The 18,685-nt window shown below is 33.1% G+C and overlaps 1 protein-coding gene across 1 annotated transcript; it reads left to right on the top strand.

The window, feature by feature from the left end:
• Positions 1 to 290: 290 nt before the first annotated feature.
• On the top strand, positions 291 to 13,469 carry LOC119577881 (ethanolaminephosphotransferase 1-like). The gene is made up of 8 exons (XM_037925521.1): positions 291 to 428; positions 5,225 to 5,293; positions 7,394 to 7,598; positions 7,764 to 8,026; positions 8,997 to 9,154; positions 9,770 to 9,950; positions 10,592 to 10,768; positions 10,955 to 13,469. The coding sequence occupies exons 1-8, from the start codon at positions 372 to 374 to the stop codon at positions 11,015 to 11,017; spliced, it is 1,173 nt and encodes a 390-aa protein (XP_037781449.1). The 5' UTR covers positions 291 to 371; the 3' UTR covers positions 11,018 to 13,469.
• Positions 13,470 to 18,685: the final 5,216 nt, after the last annotated feature.

The raw sequence follows: 18,685 nt of genomic DNA, 5'->3' as shown, positions 1-18,685 counted from the left end.
GTACGACAATTTCTGATACTAAATATACGACGACTTTTCTTTCAACATCTATGTCTAATTTAGCAGGATCAAAACATCAAAATATTTTAACAACACCATTATTATTATTTAATCTGAACGAAATTAACAACAGAAAAAAAAATCCATAACAATATATTCTAAATAAATCGTTGCAGAAACGTACAAAAATATACTACAGAGTACGACAATTCCCTAGAGCAAAGGTACGACATCGCGAGAGTGACGTCGGGCAACACCTGACCGGGATCGAGTTAGTATCGAAGGCGCGATGGAGTGGCGTGTGTAGAGGTAGTTCCTTGTCCAATTCTACTCCTTTTTATAAGTTCCTGGATGACAGCAGGAGGATCAAGATGTCGGTCAAGAGATATCTAACCCCCGAACAGTTAGTGGGGTTTGAAAATTATAAGGTAAGGGTCGGTTTTGGGTGTAATTTTAAAAAAATAAACATCTCTCTCACTCGTGGACATGAACTTTAACTCGGGAGTTGGAGTCCCATTAATGAGTGACTCTGGTGGAATTTTAGGACAATTTGCTGGTATTTTGGCCACGGGAGAAGGCTTTCGAGTGCGCCTAGACTATGATAAGTTCAGGTGATCAGTAGGAATCGTGTAGTTTTCATATTATTAGCTACCTAATGCATTGGATGATGACCACATTATCCTCCTTGATTGATTTGCTTGCAGGCAGTTTCCCGTCTCTTTGAATTTGCATGTGATTTCGGATCATTTTACATTATTAGTCTCTTGGAAATAGAATCGTTATTGGATCTGAGACTTGAATTGTGTTAAGAATTGTTGTACTCTTTTCCCAAAACCAGAAGGAAGAGGGAAATATTAATGCCTTGATGCATGTGAAAGCACAGTTCAAGAACTGCACAAAAAAAAATGGATAAAAAAAAGATAAGGCTCTTGCATGAAACACAGAGGAATTTAGGGCATCTGCTGTTTCATAATTAATGTAATTAATTATTCTGTCTTCTTAGATTGCTGTAGTTGACTTGTTTACGATTGAGGTTTTTGGGGTAAGAGCTTGGATTGTAATAGTACCAGAAAAAAGGACATTTATATTGTAGAAAAGCATAACATTCTTTAATCCATATGAATATGTATGGGACTTTGTGTGGGTTCATGGGTAGCCCTGTAGCCCGTTCAAGTTTAATGTGATTGCGAGAACCCTGCTATGTATATTGAGGTGAAGGATTTCTTGTTGGAAGGAAGACGGCTAGAACTCTTTTATGTGTAATGCAAAATATGTAAAGCAGATAAAGTTAAGATATGGATATTTAAGAAAAGAGATTAAATTGTAGGACACATCACAAATGTACTCACTACATACCTTTATTTTTTAAAGTTTTATGAATATTTCCCATGTGAGTCGAGATTATTGCTAGACTAGTCTTGCAAAATCCAGGATGGGATCTCTTTTTTATGTTGAGCACTGAAAAAGTGTTATAACAAGTTGCTAGTAAATGCAATTGCATGCAGGGACATCACCAAGGAGAGACACCAGAGACCATTACCCCTTCATTTTTTTTCCTTTCTTTCTTTCTTTTGTATCATCTCCCTAGTTTTTAGAAATTCACCTGTGCCTGTACCCCCCCTACTGCATTTTATCCATTGACACCTGAGATCTCATACTAGTGCCCCAACCTTGTCAGTGAGTCCATTCTTGAGATCTTAGTTGTAGGCAGACGTCCTTGCTATGAAATAATATGAACTTTATCAGTGATATAACTGATAATAGATATGATTATTCAGGTTAACCTTGGTAACCTGAAGGGTTATGAAGGTTTATTAAGTAATTATTGGCAAAGAATACAAAAGGAGTAACATTTGGTTATAGTGCTTTACTGAAATAATGCAGTATTTGTTGAGTCTGAATTGCATTGTGTGTGTTTGTTTGTGCATGTCACTCATGTGTGCACATGTGTATGTTTAATGTAGGTATGAGTATACATTGTGCATGCGTGCATGCATGTATGTGTCAGTCAGTCAGAGTAGATGTGTGTGTCTGAATGTATTTATTTTGGTGTGTGTTTGTTTCTTTTATTTATAAAAAAATCAATTTTGAGAGTAACTATTGCAATACTGATATTGACCAATTCAAAAGTGGAATATAAGAGAATGCCGTAATTTAAATAGGGGTATAGGTTCAGTTTCCCATAGCCATCTAGTACGAGGTGAAATTTGCCTGTAATGGACAGAATTATAAAAGATAAGACACCTTTCATCTTTACCTTCCCAAGTTGATAAGAAAGTTGTGCAAGACATAATACTTTGGTACATTTACAGGGAAATGTAATGGCACTATAATAATCAAAGAGAAAAATTACACTCACTAAGACATGAAGTAATCTGGGTAGGCAAAAAATAACAAAAAATAAAGAAAACAGGTCGCAACATTTGCTGTGTAGAGAGTAAATCTGTGGTGATTGGGGGGAGGGTCGGGGGGCGGAACTCCTGGGTTTAAGGAGGCTTTTGGTTCATATAGCTGTGTTTGTGCATTTCCCAGGAATAGCTGAGTAATAGGGACTTAATCTCAGAGGGGTAAGGTCACTTTGTAAACATTACCAATACTTTCATATATATTATTTGCAATGGGAAATAACAAGAGCTTCATGCATATTACAGTGTGAATAATTGAAAGAAGGAATAAGAATCGCAAACTAAAAATATACCTGAATAGGATGTAATACCTTGAGATTCTGGCATTTTTCTATTAAGAGAGTTCCTTGGGCCTCTTCTTTTATCTATGAATACCCCCAAAGTCTCTTCCCCAACCTGGCCCACTTTCCCTACACTCTCAACTCTTCTGAAGAAAGGCTTCCAGTAATTATTATTTTTGACATAAGTACATGGGGAGTATATAATGAATGAACTTGAAATTTTAGCTGAGAGATGGGGAAGAGGTACAAGGGTTATTGATTGTTGCAAGGCTTGGTGGTGTGTATTTGATATGGGAGAAGGGGCCCCCCCATGTTTGTCTTAAAAGTGAAAAGAACCGTGGGTATCACAATTTTCACATGAGCATAAGTTTTTAGCAACCCCTGGTGTCTTAGAAAATGGGAATTATTGTCATGCTTTCTTTTAAAGTATTTTGTTGTCATAATAATCAAAGCATACTATGTAAATTGCAAATGTGTAATGAAAGATTAAGAGTACATTTTTTGTCAATGACAAATTTGCTTTTGCTGACAAGATTCGGTATTTTTCATGTAGTCCAATGTGATTATAGTGAATCTACTATTCATTTTCTTCGCCAACCTTCAGCTTCCAAGTAAGGAACACCACCAATCATCCCTATCCAACAGGCCTTGGGCATCTGTGGGAAATTGTGGTTATGGGTGCAAGGAGAGGCACACTGCTGAAACACATTTGATTTCTGCCCAACAGAAGTTAAGAAATTAAATACTGTGATTTGATTACAATATACCCCCCCCCCCTTGCATTCAAGACATAAGGATGTATACCTTAACTGTCTAACAGCAGTACTCCCAACCCTCCGCTCCCCCACATGAGAGTAATCTGAAGTGATATCACTGGTTGGCATCTGATACTATTGTAGTGTCAACATCTTATTACTAATATATTTTTTCTGTATGAAAAATATACCACATGAATTAGTCACTAGCTGAATAAAATGTGAAGACAGGTTTTAAGTGTGAAAATGAGCTTGAGAAATTGTTTGGGCAAAGTATTTACTGAATAACTGTCCAATTCATTATTATAATAATAATAATTATTATTATTATTATTATTATTATTATTATTATTATTATTATCATTATTCAAATATAACTGATTTTATGATTTGGCAAATGCTAAATAAATGAAGATGGTCTTCTTGGAAGTTATTGACTTGACATTTCATTTTGATACACTCATTTTAAGGTGTAAAGTGTCAGAAGCTTCAGTAATGGCTCAGGTTTAGTTCTAAAGATAAAAAAGAGATAAACTAGATAAAGAGATGACTCAGGTTCCATATATCAGTTACCTGTACATGCCGCCTAAGTATTCCTACACTTTATATATATATCTATATTTATTTATGGTGTGTGGAAAACCAAGCAGGTAAATGCCATAGAGTTTGCATAATCTTATGAAAGAGCCTCTTGTTACAGGAATTATTTTCAGCCAGTCTATAGCTATCACTTGTTCAATGGTATTTGTTTGTGTGAGTACCATAGTTTGATTATATTTCCTATGTTAATCACAGTGGGCATTCTGAATTCTAACGTGCTGAGAATGAAGTTTGTTGGTCATAGAGGTATATCACTAATGAATATTTAGAAAAAAATAAGATTAAAAAATGTAAAGTTTACAATATAAATGTTAATTTCTATCTGAATCTCACAGCCCCCAGGTTTAAATTGACACTAGTACTACAGGATGTATATATATATGTTTTTGGTATGGAAATGTTTCCACTTTGTCAGTGAATGAATTGCTTTGTCTATGACTCACCAAAGATCCTGCAAACATGAATAAAGAAGTGATGGAAACCCCTGGTTTTAGAGGAAGGATATAAGTGTGCCATCATAATGTACTTATAATTAAAAGCTCTTCCTGTACAATAGAATGTGACTTTCCAGCAATTTTGTTTATTTGTGAATAATATTATTGATCCTTAATTTCTGTATTTTTTATCCTGAAAAAAAGATACAGTGATTTAGTTATGAGTTGTGTGCATACAAATGTTTATGAGTGCAAAATTCTGCTGTGTTCATTAAATGGCATAGATACCTATTATGTATGATAAAGTATATTGAAAAATGAGATTGTCTTTATATAAACATAAGTTCCTTGTGTTAATCTATAGATTATTAGACTTAGATCAGGGATAGGAATAATGGGTTGTGCTATACTTATCAAGGAAACTATGTAAATGAATGAAGATCATTTATATGCTGATATATGCATTGTAACCAGTCGGACAATACAGGAAGTAATATAGGAATAGAAGGAATGTTGTATAGATAAGGTTAAAAAGGAAATTTCTATTATGCATCAGGAAGTAGTTAGACCCAGTGTTACAATATAATTCCTTTCATCACCATTCATCATTGCTCTGTATGTTGCTTTTCATTTTACTTTCACATTACTGCATGAATTATTTTAAAGACTAGTATATTTGAAGAGCATTATTGATTTATTTATTTTTAATAGAATTCCATTACTGATACTGTCAATTTTCTTTCCAACAGTATAGTGCTCAAGATACCAGTCCTCTCAGCAATTATGTTATGCACCCGTTTTGGAACACTGTAGTGAAGGTAAGAACATTGTTGGCCATTTATGGTGTGAAGGTATTTTCTTTTCTTTTCTTCTTTTTTCTTGTCTCTTTTTTGTTGTTGTTGCTGTTATTTTTCCTTTTTTTCTACTCCTTCTCCTTCTTCTTTCCTTTTTCTCTCCTTCTCCTCCTCCTTTTTCTTTTCTTCTTCTCCTTCTTTGCCTTTTTTTTTTCTTTCTATTTTCCTTTTTCTTCTCCTTTTTTCTTCTTTGTTTTCATTTTTTCTTCTTTCCATTGTTTCTTCTCCTTTCCTTTTTCTTCTTCTTCTTCTTCTTCTTCTTCTTCTTCTTCTTCTTCTTCTTCTTCTTCTTCTTTTACTCTACGTCTTTTCTTCATCCTTTCTTCTTTTCTTCTTCTTCTCTACTACACTGTCTTCTTCTTCTTCTCCTTCTTCACCATCTTTTCTGTTGCTATTCCTCCTTGTCCTCCTTCTCTTCCTCTCTCTCTTCTCTCCCCCTCCAAATTACCAAGACTTCACATAATGTTTGAGTAATGAAGGAAACATTTCTGTGGACAGAACCTGACTTTCATCTTAGTCTGAAGATTAGGAGAAATTTGGTGTCATTAAGAGTTAGTTGGTATGAGTAGGTGTGGCAGTGAATATGTAAATATATACAAATACCTATACATGTGTGTATTTATATGTATTTTTTCATTCTTTCTTTCCTTTTCTCTTTCTTGTTTTATTGTGTATTCTTGTTTTCTTTTTCATATCTTTTTCTTTTCTTTTCTTTTTCTTTTTTCTATTCTTTACCATGTTTTCACTTCCCCTTTTTATTAAAAGATTTTAGTGTGACTGTGTTTTTCAAAGTGAATATTAATAAGTCTTAAATGTTTTCCAAAGTGCATGTGCAGCCTTTTTAGTGGCTGGATGCAGATGATACATTTCTTGATGATTTTATATTACATTTTCCATTTGTTTGCATTTTTTGTTTCAATATAGGACTAGGGTGTGGCTTTGACTGTTATTTTGGGATGTATACTAATTAGGAGTGAATGAATCAAAGTGCAGGTTTAGTTGTTGGGATGAACCTTCACATGTAACAAGCTTTTTATTGATGTTGGAGTAATAACTTGATTTATTTATATTTATCATGATTTTTTTCTAAAATAATGAGTTATTAGTTTTGCACATGTGTGTATGTACCCCCTACCCCCCCCATAGACACATTTTATCAAGACATCGGTAATCCAACATTTCTTAGTCACTTAGCAATACAAAGTCTATGATATTTTACATTGTTACACCACAGACATTTAATTAGTGTGAAAATCTTCAAGGTTGTTACTACCTCTTGCCATTTATCTTAAAGAAACAATAAATCTTCAGCCTTAATTATTTTTTCATCTTTCATTAATGTAGATTGATATAAAGATCTCACCAGGTGGATATTTTAAATATAATGTGTTATATACAAACCATGATTATGATCTGTCTATCTAGAGATGCAGGTTGCCAAAAGTATACTCCTTCTTTGCTTTATCATTGTTTGTCAGTTTTATATTATCTAGAATCCAAGCAAGAGACAGATACCAGACAGATAAGTGCAGTATGAAAAAATTCTATAATTGGTGGTAGAAGCTGTATATATTTTTCACAAATGAAATTGCTAATCATATTATCATGTTTCCTTGCCTTCATTGAGACTAAAGCTAGTGTGACAACTTATTGCTCTTATTCACAGAATAAGAGATTTCATTTTACTTTTTATATGAATTTTGAGAGGGAAAATATAAGTTACTTAATTATTTTAGGATATTCAGTTAAGTATTTTCATTTTAGGACAACTGGTAAGTGTTTTATTAAAAATCATGATTCCTTTGAATTATTCCTTTGTTCACAAGTGGTATTTATGTATTTCTTCCTTATTATATGTTTTGTTGAAGCTTTTGTAAATGTTTATATATCATTGCAGCTTACAATAACCATTTTTCCTTGCTAGTCCTTATTTTACTATTAATGCCAATACTCTAATAGAATGGCATAATGTAGAAAGAATATGAACATGACTATTATGTAATTCTTTTTTCAGGAATCTTTATAAAAAAATTTGAGTAATTGATTTTTCAACTCATTTTCTAGATATGTCCACGGTGGATAGCGCCTAATGTCCTCACATTTGTGGGTTTCCTGTTTACGGTCGCCAACTTTGTCCTGTTATCCTTTTACGACTACAGTTATTATGCATCTAGCGTTGACATACCTCCTGGCACTGGCCCATACCCACCTGTGCCTAACTGGGTTTGGATAGTCTGTGCTCTCAATCACTTTCTGGCACATACTTTAGGTAAGTTTTGGGGGGATCTAAGTGTATAATTTTCAGGAGACTTTGTACTTGAGAATAATCATAGGTGCTTGGAAGGAGAATATGGTGTTATGTCTCTTGTGCTGTATTTCAACTGGTAGTCATCCATAACCCTTATAGCTTCTAATGCTTGGTCAATAATTCTAGATGGGATAGATGGAAAGCAGGCACGAAGGACTGGCACGAGTGGGCCATTGGGAGAGTTGTTTGACCATGGCCTGGACTCCTGGACCACTTTCTTCATCCCGGCCTGCATCTGGTCCATTTTCGGCAGGACAGACTATAGCATTAGCCCACTCAGGTTCTATTTCATTTTGTGGAATGTACTGTCCTGTTTCTACACCTCTCACTGGGAGAAATACCTTACCAAGATACTGTTTCTGCCGTGGGGCTACGATATATCACAGGCTGTAAGTATTTTCTGTTATTGTTATTTTTATCTCTGATTGTATGTATATATCTGTGTGTGTGTGTGTGTGTGTGTGTGTGTGTGTGTGTGTGTGTGTGTGTATACACATGTATTTTCCATTTTTATTTCCTTGTTCCCAGGTCTAAATTCTTTTTGATGTAATAGATTTAGTTTAACCCCCAAGATGCACAAGTCATGTACTACATATTTTCCATGAGCTGCAATTAGGAATCACTTTTAAATTCAGAGAAATTTTTGTCTTTTTGGATTTGAAGAGGAAAACAAAATCATAACAGAATGTGTATATTTTAGTTTCATATGTTTCCTGCATACTACACAAAGGTGTGTCAAAGCTGAAAAAGAGTAAGCCATTTTATAACTGGCCTTCAGTGGCCAGACATAAGACTGTGAATATGGTGCATTGATGTTTATTAGGAATAGTAACAAATAAGAATGCAGCAGTTGATGATTGCTTGTATTAAAAAAAATAAATCACAGGAAAAATGTGTTTTTGACATACTGGTGTATCTACAATGGGAGGTGAGTAGGATTCCTAGGGGAAAGCTGGAGGGAAGGAGATGGAGAGGCTGCTAGACTGTACTTAGTATGGTCCAGTAAGGCCAGAAAAAGTTGGAAAAAACAACCTGTGGGTTCTTGATAACTTGCATGTAATTATGCATAAGTATGGTAAAGAACGATCATCAAGTTATAAAGATAAAACAGATTAAATTTAATTAATTTACTACATGAATCCAAGAAAGTTAGACAATATTGCTAAGGTTTTCAAATGATTATCATTGATATACAGTTTGTAAGCTAATGTTGTATCAAAGTATGGAAATATAATATTGCACTAATTTTTAAAACTTTAATCATACAGGTATATATGTCAGTGTGTGTGTGTGTGGCTGTCTGAGTTTGTTTGTTTTTGAAGTAGGTATCATCCCTAATATATTTCTTTTCTCAAATAGCTAATCTTCGCCATATACTTGGTAACGGGAATATGGGGCCAGCAAATATGGAAGTTCGAGATAGTACTGGGAATTTCTTCAGGGGCCATGTTTGAGTTCATGATGTATGCAGGGTCACTGGGCACCTCACTTCCAATGTCGTTTTGGAATGTTTATAAGTAAGTAGTCTGCAACAATTGTTTACAGATTGTTTTTAAATCACGATCATCATTGTTATCATCATCATTATTATCATTAACCAAATTGCTATTCTTCAATGATGTTTTTTTAAATGTTATCAAAATTTAATATCCAAATGAGTTTGTATTCTTTGTATTGTGATGATTACACTGAAAAATGAAATAGATGGCACCTTTAGTGGAAGTAGTGCTTGTAATCTCATTTTTATGAATTAGTTTTTATGATAAAGCCCTTATTGTCATTATTATTATTAATGCTTATTATTATAGTTATCATCATTATTATTAATGTCAATCAACATCATTGTTGGTATTATTATTATTATGATGATTATGATTATTATTATTGTAGTTGTTAGCAATATTGTTATTAATCTTATGAGTTAAGAAAAATAGGAGAGAACTTGTTGACCTCTGGAAAACCACCACCACCACCATTATAATGGTCATTGTCATTATTATTACTATATTTTATTCACGTAATTTTGTAATGTGTGAAAAATGCTTCATCTTTTTTTCATCATATGTCATTTCATATATGAAGGACTGCTTCTTTTGCAGAAATTCACAAAACTGTTTTAACTATTTCAACAGGTCATACAGAGATGAGACTGGGAAGATGCTTGGGTTCTGGGAGGCTGTACGGCCCTTAATCACACCTTTGATATTTTTCGCTTTGTCGACAATCTGGGTGTATCAGTCTCCCACCAATATCATTGAAAGAGATCCAAGAATGGTCCTGTTCATGGTCGGCACAATCTTCGCTAATGTCAATGTAAGTAGGGTCCATCTACCTCGTTTTTGTAGCAATGGCAGATTGAAGCATAGTGTTGTTGTTGTTGTTCTTCTTCTTCTTCTTCTTCTTCTTCTTCTTCTTCTTCTTCTTCCCTCTCTCCTTTCTATTTTCTTATTGTAGGTTTGTTTCTTTTTCAGTAAGATAGAAATTAATTGACTTCTGCATATATTTTGATTAGGACGAAGCTTGGTAGTGTATAGAATACATTGACAATTGAATTTCATTTCGATCACTAAGTTAGTCATGTTGGATATATGGAAAGAAACAGGCAAATACAGGTTAAAACAAAGAATATGTTCATATGTTTTGTTTATGAATTTTCATGTTCTTCAGTGCTGGTTGATTAAGGATAATTTGATTTTCTTTTCTTTTTTTAAGAATTTACAATTAAGTGATTAAGTGATTAGAGTTTTAGTATTTAAGCTTGTAGAATTGGTACAGGTATGTTAAGTGTGTTTCAAAACAAGTGTCCACAGTTAGCTAACTTTGCATTCAGTGCTGGTTTATTGATGAATAAATTGATTCAAATGTTATATATAAGGAGAATAAATCCAGAAAAAATGCTAATCTAATGGCATATTCTTTGCACATTACTGAGTTCTCTCTTTCATGTTATGCAGTGCCGGCTGATTGTCTCCCAGATGAGTAGCACAAGATGCGAGCTCTTGAATTGGCTGTTGTTGCCACTTGCTATAGCTGTGGGGATTGCAATCACATTTCCCACTCTGGAGTTGGCAACACTCCTGATCATGGGCAGCATTGCAACCGTTGCACACATCCACTATGGTGTCTATGTGGTGAGTATTGTGAGAAAACATGAGAAATAAGAATAGGCCTCGTCTCCATGTCCAGTCTTTATAGAGATTATATTATTAATACTTGTGTGATTTGTAAATTCTTTGTGATCTAAGGCTACTAAATTCATCCTTTGATATTTCATTGTGCATCTCAGTCTTTGTGTAACCACCCACGTTCTTCCCCAGGTTCGTCAGATGTGCGATCACTTCCATATCAAGTGCTTCAGCATCAAAGACAGGTCCGAATGATTGCTTGCCAACAGTGCATAAGGATTCTGCAGACAGTTGCCCTCTCAGTCATAGCATAAGTGGCGATTATGTTGATGGCAACCCATACTCATTTGTTCACAATGTGTGGAGTCGGTGCATATCAGATAAGTCCTCCAAATGACTTGCATATGTGGAAATAAGGATACACGAACAAATACTTCTCTCTCTCTTTTTTTTTTTTTTTTTTCTTTTTCTTTTTTCTTTTTTTTTTTCTTTTTTTTTTGTCAAGGGATTGATTTTATTTTTTGAATATGAAGGAAGAGGAGAGGAGAACACACAGTTCCTCTGGGCTAGTTCAAAGTATTGGGATGAAGATTGAATGATTGTGATAGAATTCATTGAGGTACAGACATGTTGACAATATAACTCACTTTTATCTATAAAAGGCAAAAAGAATGCTCAACTTGTAGATGAGTAATATCAAATTATACTAACATAGGTGAGGGATGGACGTGTTATATCTCATGACATCCATTAAAACTTCAAGGTTAATATTCATGAGAGTAGACTGGTAAATGCCAGAAATACCTGATGAAGAAGACAATAAGTACCTTAGATAGTAACTTAAAAGCAAACAAAAAACTATTTATTGTTACATCTCCTTTATAGAATAGTACTGCATAGAGTTCATGGACTGACGGCAATGATTCAACATTATTAACATTAATTGGCTTGCTTACTAGTGTGCTCTAGTGACAGATGCTCGAACTCAGCCTCCCTAACACTGCTTTTTCTCCCTCACTCACTCCCATCTTCCCTTCCGTAACTCCCTACCTTTCTCCCTCCATTCTCCTCCCTTTCCTTTCCCATCCTTCATTCTCTCCCAGTTCTCTCATCACTCCCTCCCACTTGTAACCTCTGTCCACTCTTGACCTTCCCATTTTCTATTTTTCCTCCCTCCCATCCCTTCCAGCTTCTTATCCTGAGGAACACACCTGTTATGTAGACGTAGAAAAGGTATTCAGGTCACATAGTACCGGTTGTGATGAGGGGGAACTCTATACCTCTCCTCATCATGTGTTGCTTTGTGCCTTGAGTTTTGTGTCTTGCAGATTATTGGATGATTTAAAGTGCAATACTTCACGAATTTATGGTTATAGATGTTCCTTTTTTGACATGTTGAGAAAAAGGGTAAAAAAGGAGGTAGTCCAGATAACAGTGATAATTATTTATTGATTCCATTTGATTTTTTTGTCTTCCTTTCGAGTTCACTTATTTCATTTCATGTACTCACATTTGTATGTACTATCCCTGCATGATTATAGCACAGACATGTAATCATACATATAGACACAGAGTAAACTAATATCTTCTGTATTGTTGCTAAAACTTTCCCCTACATTATTTTCTTTTCAATTTAACTTTTTTTTTTTTTCAGTAGCCTTTTGAACACTAGTCTATCTATGTATATCACTCCATCCATCCATATCTATATCTGTCTACCTCCACATGTCCTTTCTTCTTTCTTCTATTAATTTTTCTGATTAAAAAAAAAATTTGTTTTGATGTACAAAGTTTCTATACTTTGACTGTTGACGTAACTCCCATAGACATTTTATTTATTTGTTAATTCATATTTCAACCAAATTTAAGATTCTTATTTCATAAAACATACTCTTTACTACAAGGAGGTTATTTTCACCATGTAATTACGTTACAGTAGTTTATTTTATTGTGAAAAAATTTATTGAATATAATGTAATGAAGGAAGTATTAATATTGGTAATAGTGTGCAGTATTTAAAGTAGTGCTGTGGATGCTGATGGTATGGATCAGCAGATTACAATATGGAGCTTTTTAATTGTATCTTTTTGTTGAATTGTGTTAAGATTTTTTATCCATGCCATCATGAAATGGGAGGTCTTAATTAGTACAATCAATAGGTGTACATTTTTCAGGTAAATGTTGCCAAGATATTGTTGTTGTTTATGTTACAGGGTATAGAGGCAGTTGTTAACTGTGCAGCTCTTGTAAAACATAAATGGATATCATACCTTTTTCAACTGAATGCTGAGACAGTAGGTTTACTAGCCAGAATTGACAACCATGACTATAGTTAACATATGAGATTACCAAAAACTGTAAGGTTAGGTATATAAATAGTTCTGCAACTTAGGACAACATTATTGCAAATCACCACATCAGCCACCAAGTATTAGAGTGGGGGCTGGCTGTCTGGCGTTGACACCAGCTTTGTCTTACACCAATTGCCTGTTCTTTACTAGCAGCTACTTCAGACTTCGCTAATTCGCGGAAGATCTTGCGCGAATCTTTTATGGTAATGATTGGAGAAAAGATCAGATAGCCTCTTTGAGATTGGTTAGCAGTAATAGTCTTGTGTCTACTGCATTGTTTGCCTGTATGATGGTACTGGGTTAATGGCATGTACAGGAATTCACTATTTACAATAAACACCCTCACTGGAACTTTACCAAACTGTGTATTACTAACATTCCATGGCCTCCTTTGCATGCTTTATGGTGACTGCCTAATGCTCCTTCTTTCCTTATAATGATTCACTGCTGCTCAGATCTGTGTGGGGGGGAAATGTGATATAAAGCTGGGAGATCTCTTATCAGACGCACTTTATGGTGAGTATGAAATCCAAAAGCCAGTTGTAAATATCAATATTTTTCTTTTTGTAGAATAGTTTTTCTAAGATAAAATGTTAAAGAATGCAAATTATCAAATATTTAACATTTGAAAGATTGGTTAAATTATTATTTACTTTGAAGTTTTATTTCTCATCTGTTAATATGCTTTGATTTTGCTCAACTTTTATTTTCTTAATTTATTTTTATTATTATTATTATTATTATTATAGTTATTATTTTTATATTTTTTATTTTTTATTATTATTATTATTATTTTTTTCCTCTCTCTCTCTCTCTCTCTCTTCAGTTTTAACCTCATTAATTTTATCACAATTATTCATCTTTAGAATTAATTTCTGATTTTTATCTTTTTTTATTCCTATTTAAGTCACTCTACACTTACTGTTGTTGTAATTATTATTATTATCATTATTATTATTATCATCATTATTATTATTATTATTATTATTATTATTATTATTGGTTTGTTGTTGCTATTGTTGTATGATGATTGCAAGAGCAACAGCATATCCCTTGGCTTCCCAAGAAGTATTTGTAGTCTACATCTGTATCCGTAAGCAGGTTGTGAAAGAAAGCTCTCCAGTTAGGAGGCCCAGATGACTCAAGGAATCCTGGTTTTACAACAGAAGAGGAAGAAATGTGCCAAAAGTTGTTGTGTTCAAGAGTTATGGAAGAGGGCTCTGCTTAAAAGGCCTGTCCACACAAGTAGGTATAATCGATGTTCACAGCAGTGGGCACCTGTAAAGGTGATGTCACAGGTGAGAAAACTATGGGAAACTACTTGTTTACTAAGTAATTTGCCTGTCATCTCTACTTTTGCCCGCTCTTGTGCCCGCTGATCATGCCCACTTGTGTGGATTGACCTTTAGAATCTGCAGTCTCCTGTGTACTGTTGGGGATCTGTATACTTGGTCAGATTTAAAAGGCGAAGTCACACAGTCACTGTGTGATCTCAATCATTTTGCTCCGTTACTGAGTATCACAAAGTTGAAGATAGCAAAATCATATCCTGAAAGCATGAATTTCATTTTTAACTATTTTGCTTCTGTACAGTTTTGTGAAAAAAATTCATCTTCATCTTGTTCTCTCTCTCTCTCTCTCTCTCTCTCTCTCTCTCTCTCTCTCTCTCTCTCTCTCTCCTCTCTCTCTCCTCTCTCTCTCTCTCTCTCTCCTCTCTCTCTCTCTCTCTCTCTCTCTCTCTCTCTCTCTCTCCTCTCTCTCTCTCTCTCTCTCTCTCTCTCTCTCTCTCTCTCTCTCTCTCATTCTTTTTCTCTCTCTTTCTGTCTTTCTGCCTCTCTCTCTGTCTCTGTCTCTCTCTTTTAATCATTTTTTTCCTTTTGATTCCTTGTTCTTCATGTACACAATTATTGTTATTCAATATGTACAGTTGATAAGTAATTCATGAATAACTAAAGCTTTTCTCTTTTCAACAAATTGTATTTTGATAAATTTGTAGATTTTAGATCTTACTTTCTCTTTTTTTTTTCTTTTTTCAAGGTATGCTTTAGTTATCTTCTTACCTTCATGTCAAGTGTTTATTTTATTTCATTTTTTATTTTTTTATTTTTTTTTTTTTTTTTGTAAAAATATTTGAATAATATTTATTTTCTGACAAATTTCTTGATGAATGTATACAATGACACTTCCTGTGATTTGTTTGATCATTTACAGAATGTGACTGATAGTACTGAAACAGAGTAAACTACACATCACTCTGAAGTAAACTATTACAGACCCACTAAACAGTAAACAATAATTTGGGTCCAGTCTGCACTTACTACTGAGGACTAAAAGTTTCACTACACTTCATTGCATTTAGTAGATTATTGTACAAGTCAGAGGAAGGGAGATTTTTATTTGAATGGACTTTATTTGAAGATTAAAAAAATGATTGTTGGTGTATTTGTTCCTAGTGTTATTGATTATACAGTAGTTGCTTATTGATATTATCATTATTACTTAAGTTTTTCCATTAAGCACAAGTGTTATATTTTATTATCTTTTTATGCTTGTGATTGGTATTTTTATAATTATTTTCTCTATTTTATTGATATTACCATTATTTTTTGTATTTTAATTTATTGAACACGATGGTAACGCTGTTTGGAAATCTAGAGATAGCATGTTAATTTAGGTAGCTTATATTAAGCTTTCTCCTTTTGACACAATTTTCCTGGAGTTAATAATAAATTTTTAAAAAATATTAGCTCTCACTATGCTAAAATTTGAATAGGCTTGCATAGATTTAAAATTAAGTGGACACACTATTGCAATTTTTTTCTTTGTGATACATGGTGCTAATATCATTTTGTATCCTGAGTTGTGTACGACAATATCTTGAGTGGATTTCACATAATCCTTTCATGAAGCCTTGTGTGTAATTCCATAGTATATAGGTACATACCTGTATGTAACTCATTCACTTTGACACTGTAGTGCAACAAACAGAATCCCTTAGCACTTGTAGTAGAGAAAAAGATTTCTACACCGATCTAACCAAAAAACATATGTAAGCTGTTTTCAAGATTGCTCTAGTCAGAGTTATTTGACTGATACAAAGGAAAGTCTCAAGACAAACTGATGACTGCAGATTCTCATGTATGTGTTCGGATTGAATCAGGTCAAAGTGCGTAATAGATCAGCAGTCTGGTTACTCAGTCCTTTATAGATATTGTAAATATATTACCAATTCGTAATAGGTGTTCCTATGATAGTTTTGTTGGATCCTGAGGGTTCAGTGCCCATAGTTTGTATGATCATTAAAGAATACTTGCTCAGACGTACTGAAATGGCTATCAGGTCTCACTTTGGGTGATAGAATAATAACTAAACTGCCTGCTAATGCTTCCCCCAAGAAAACAAATGTATCAGAGATAGTGGGAAAACTTATTGTAAACTGATATGTGTCATCCTTCACTTCAGAGAACTAGTTGAAAAAAGGTAGAATAATCATAACATTAAGGCTCATTTTAACAGGAAGCCATTCTTGGTTTGTGCATTTCTTAGAAAAGTTATGAATGAAATGATTGTTAAAATATGATTGAACTTTTTTTTTATCATTCAGCTTTATTAATCATCTTATCTTTCACTTGGATGATTGAATGCTTGTTTACCTCAAGAAGCCCTTTCAAAGATTCAAGATTTTTAGAACTAGTAAATGAATGGGAGTCATTGTGTGAAAGCAATTTGACATATAGCATAAAGACAGAAGTCTTTATTTATTTCTGCTTTATTTATGATCTGAATGGAAGTTTGCTTTGCTTTGTAGAAGTGTTATTTAATGTAGATAATGTGTAGATTGAAGATAGAATTTGGTCCTTCAGTTTCATAACATGACTTGAAGATACTCCTGTCACAGTATTAGTATTTACATTTCATTAAAAAAATTAACATGAAGAGAAGATATTAAAGTAATGATTTGAAAATTGTTTGATTAAAAAGGGAAAGAAAAAATGGGGAATAAACTGCATTGCATTTAGGAAAAAAATGCATTTGATTAAGGCAAAGAGTTAGTTGATAAACTTTATGGAAATTGGTTTATTGTTCAGTAAAGTAGTGCAGACAAATTAATTTTTGATGTGAGAGATGTTTGTTTATATATTTTCACCATTGGCACATATTAAAAGAGCTTATTCTTTTTCTATAGGTTTTTGACAAATGCGGTATATTAGGGAAAGGTCATGACTTTAGCTGAATAGACGTGGGTTGAATGTGCTAGTGTTAGTGTTGTTTTCTATTCTTTTTTGTTTTTGTTTTTGTTTGTTATTAATTGTCAATGAATAAAGTGGACATTGTGTATTATGTAACAGTATACAATACTACAAGTGTAGTGGTGTATGAAATGGTCAGTGAAGTAGAGAATTAGTGCTTTCTATGTTCCTTCAGATATTTTTTTAAAGGTTTGTTTTAAATTTTTAAAAAGTCAGAATAAAATATATTTGGTGTTCATTTTTCCCTTATTATATGCATTCCATCAAGAGTCAATTTTTGTTTTCATGCAAGTGGAGTAAAAAAAAATGTTTGTAATGGAACACTGTAAGATATCAAAAGAAAAAAAGGAAAGTAGAAAAATAAAAATTCAGGAAAATTACATGTATCAAATTTTGTTTTAAAATTAGGGATCCCCCCCCCCCCCCTGATATGTTTTGATATCATATTTACATCATTATTTTTTGCAGGAAATATGAATACTCACCTTATTCTTTGTGAATGTTAGGACTTGCTTTGATGTATGTAACATGTCACATTTTATTTATTTATTATTATTTTTTTTCCATAAACAAAAAGTAATTTTAAAATATATTTTGGCTTTTTATTTCACTCTTTGTATCATAAAACCCTTTTTAAAATTTCTCTTCTCTTTTCTCTGCAATTATGGGTTTCAGTGTGAGAAAAATAATATGATTAAATACAAGTAATAGTATTGCAGTGAAAAATAAGAAATTCTAACATGAGGAAATGAAAGAATGAATAAAATATTACAGAAGTGTTTGATCTTTTTCTTTTACAGTTGTTGTATTTATTGTCTATGTTTTAAATGACATGTTACGCTTGTGATAAAAGATAAATCTGGTTCCTTCAGTATTTTAACTAAATTGTCTATTTCTAAATTGGTTCAATGCCAATTGAATGATTAAAAGGGAAAGGGACTAAAAAAAAAGGGGGAAAAAGTTTTTTTTCTAATTAACCATTTTGAAAGTGGTAGGAAAGACTAAAAGTATTTTTTTGTAGTAAGAGAAAGTAAAGTATAATTGTGTGTGTGTGTGTGTGTGTGTGTGTGTGGGGTGTGTTGTGTGTGTTGTGTGTGTGTGTTGTGTGTGTGTGTGTGTTTGTGTGGTTGTGTAAATATATATATGAAATATATACATATAAATACCAACATGAATATTACTAATACCACACAATTTAATGAGAAAATACTGTTTTTTTTTTTATGAAATGTCTCTGTACACACACACAAGTATATATATATATTAATATAAATATTAATATATAATATAATAATATATATATATATATATATATATATAAT

This window comes from Penaeus monodon, chromosome 10 (genome assembly GCF_015228065.2).
Source record: "Penaeus monodon isolate SGIC_2016 chromosome 10, NSTDA_Pmon_1, whole genome shotgun sequence".
Lineage (NCBI taxonomy): Eukaryota > Metazoa > Arthropoda > Malacostraca > Decapoda > Penaeidae > Penaeus > Penaeus monodon.
This window is presented reverse-complemented; position numbering and strand designations above follow the sequence as displayed.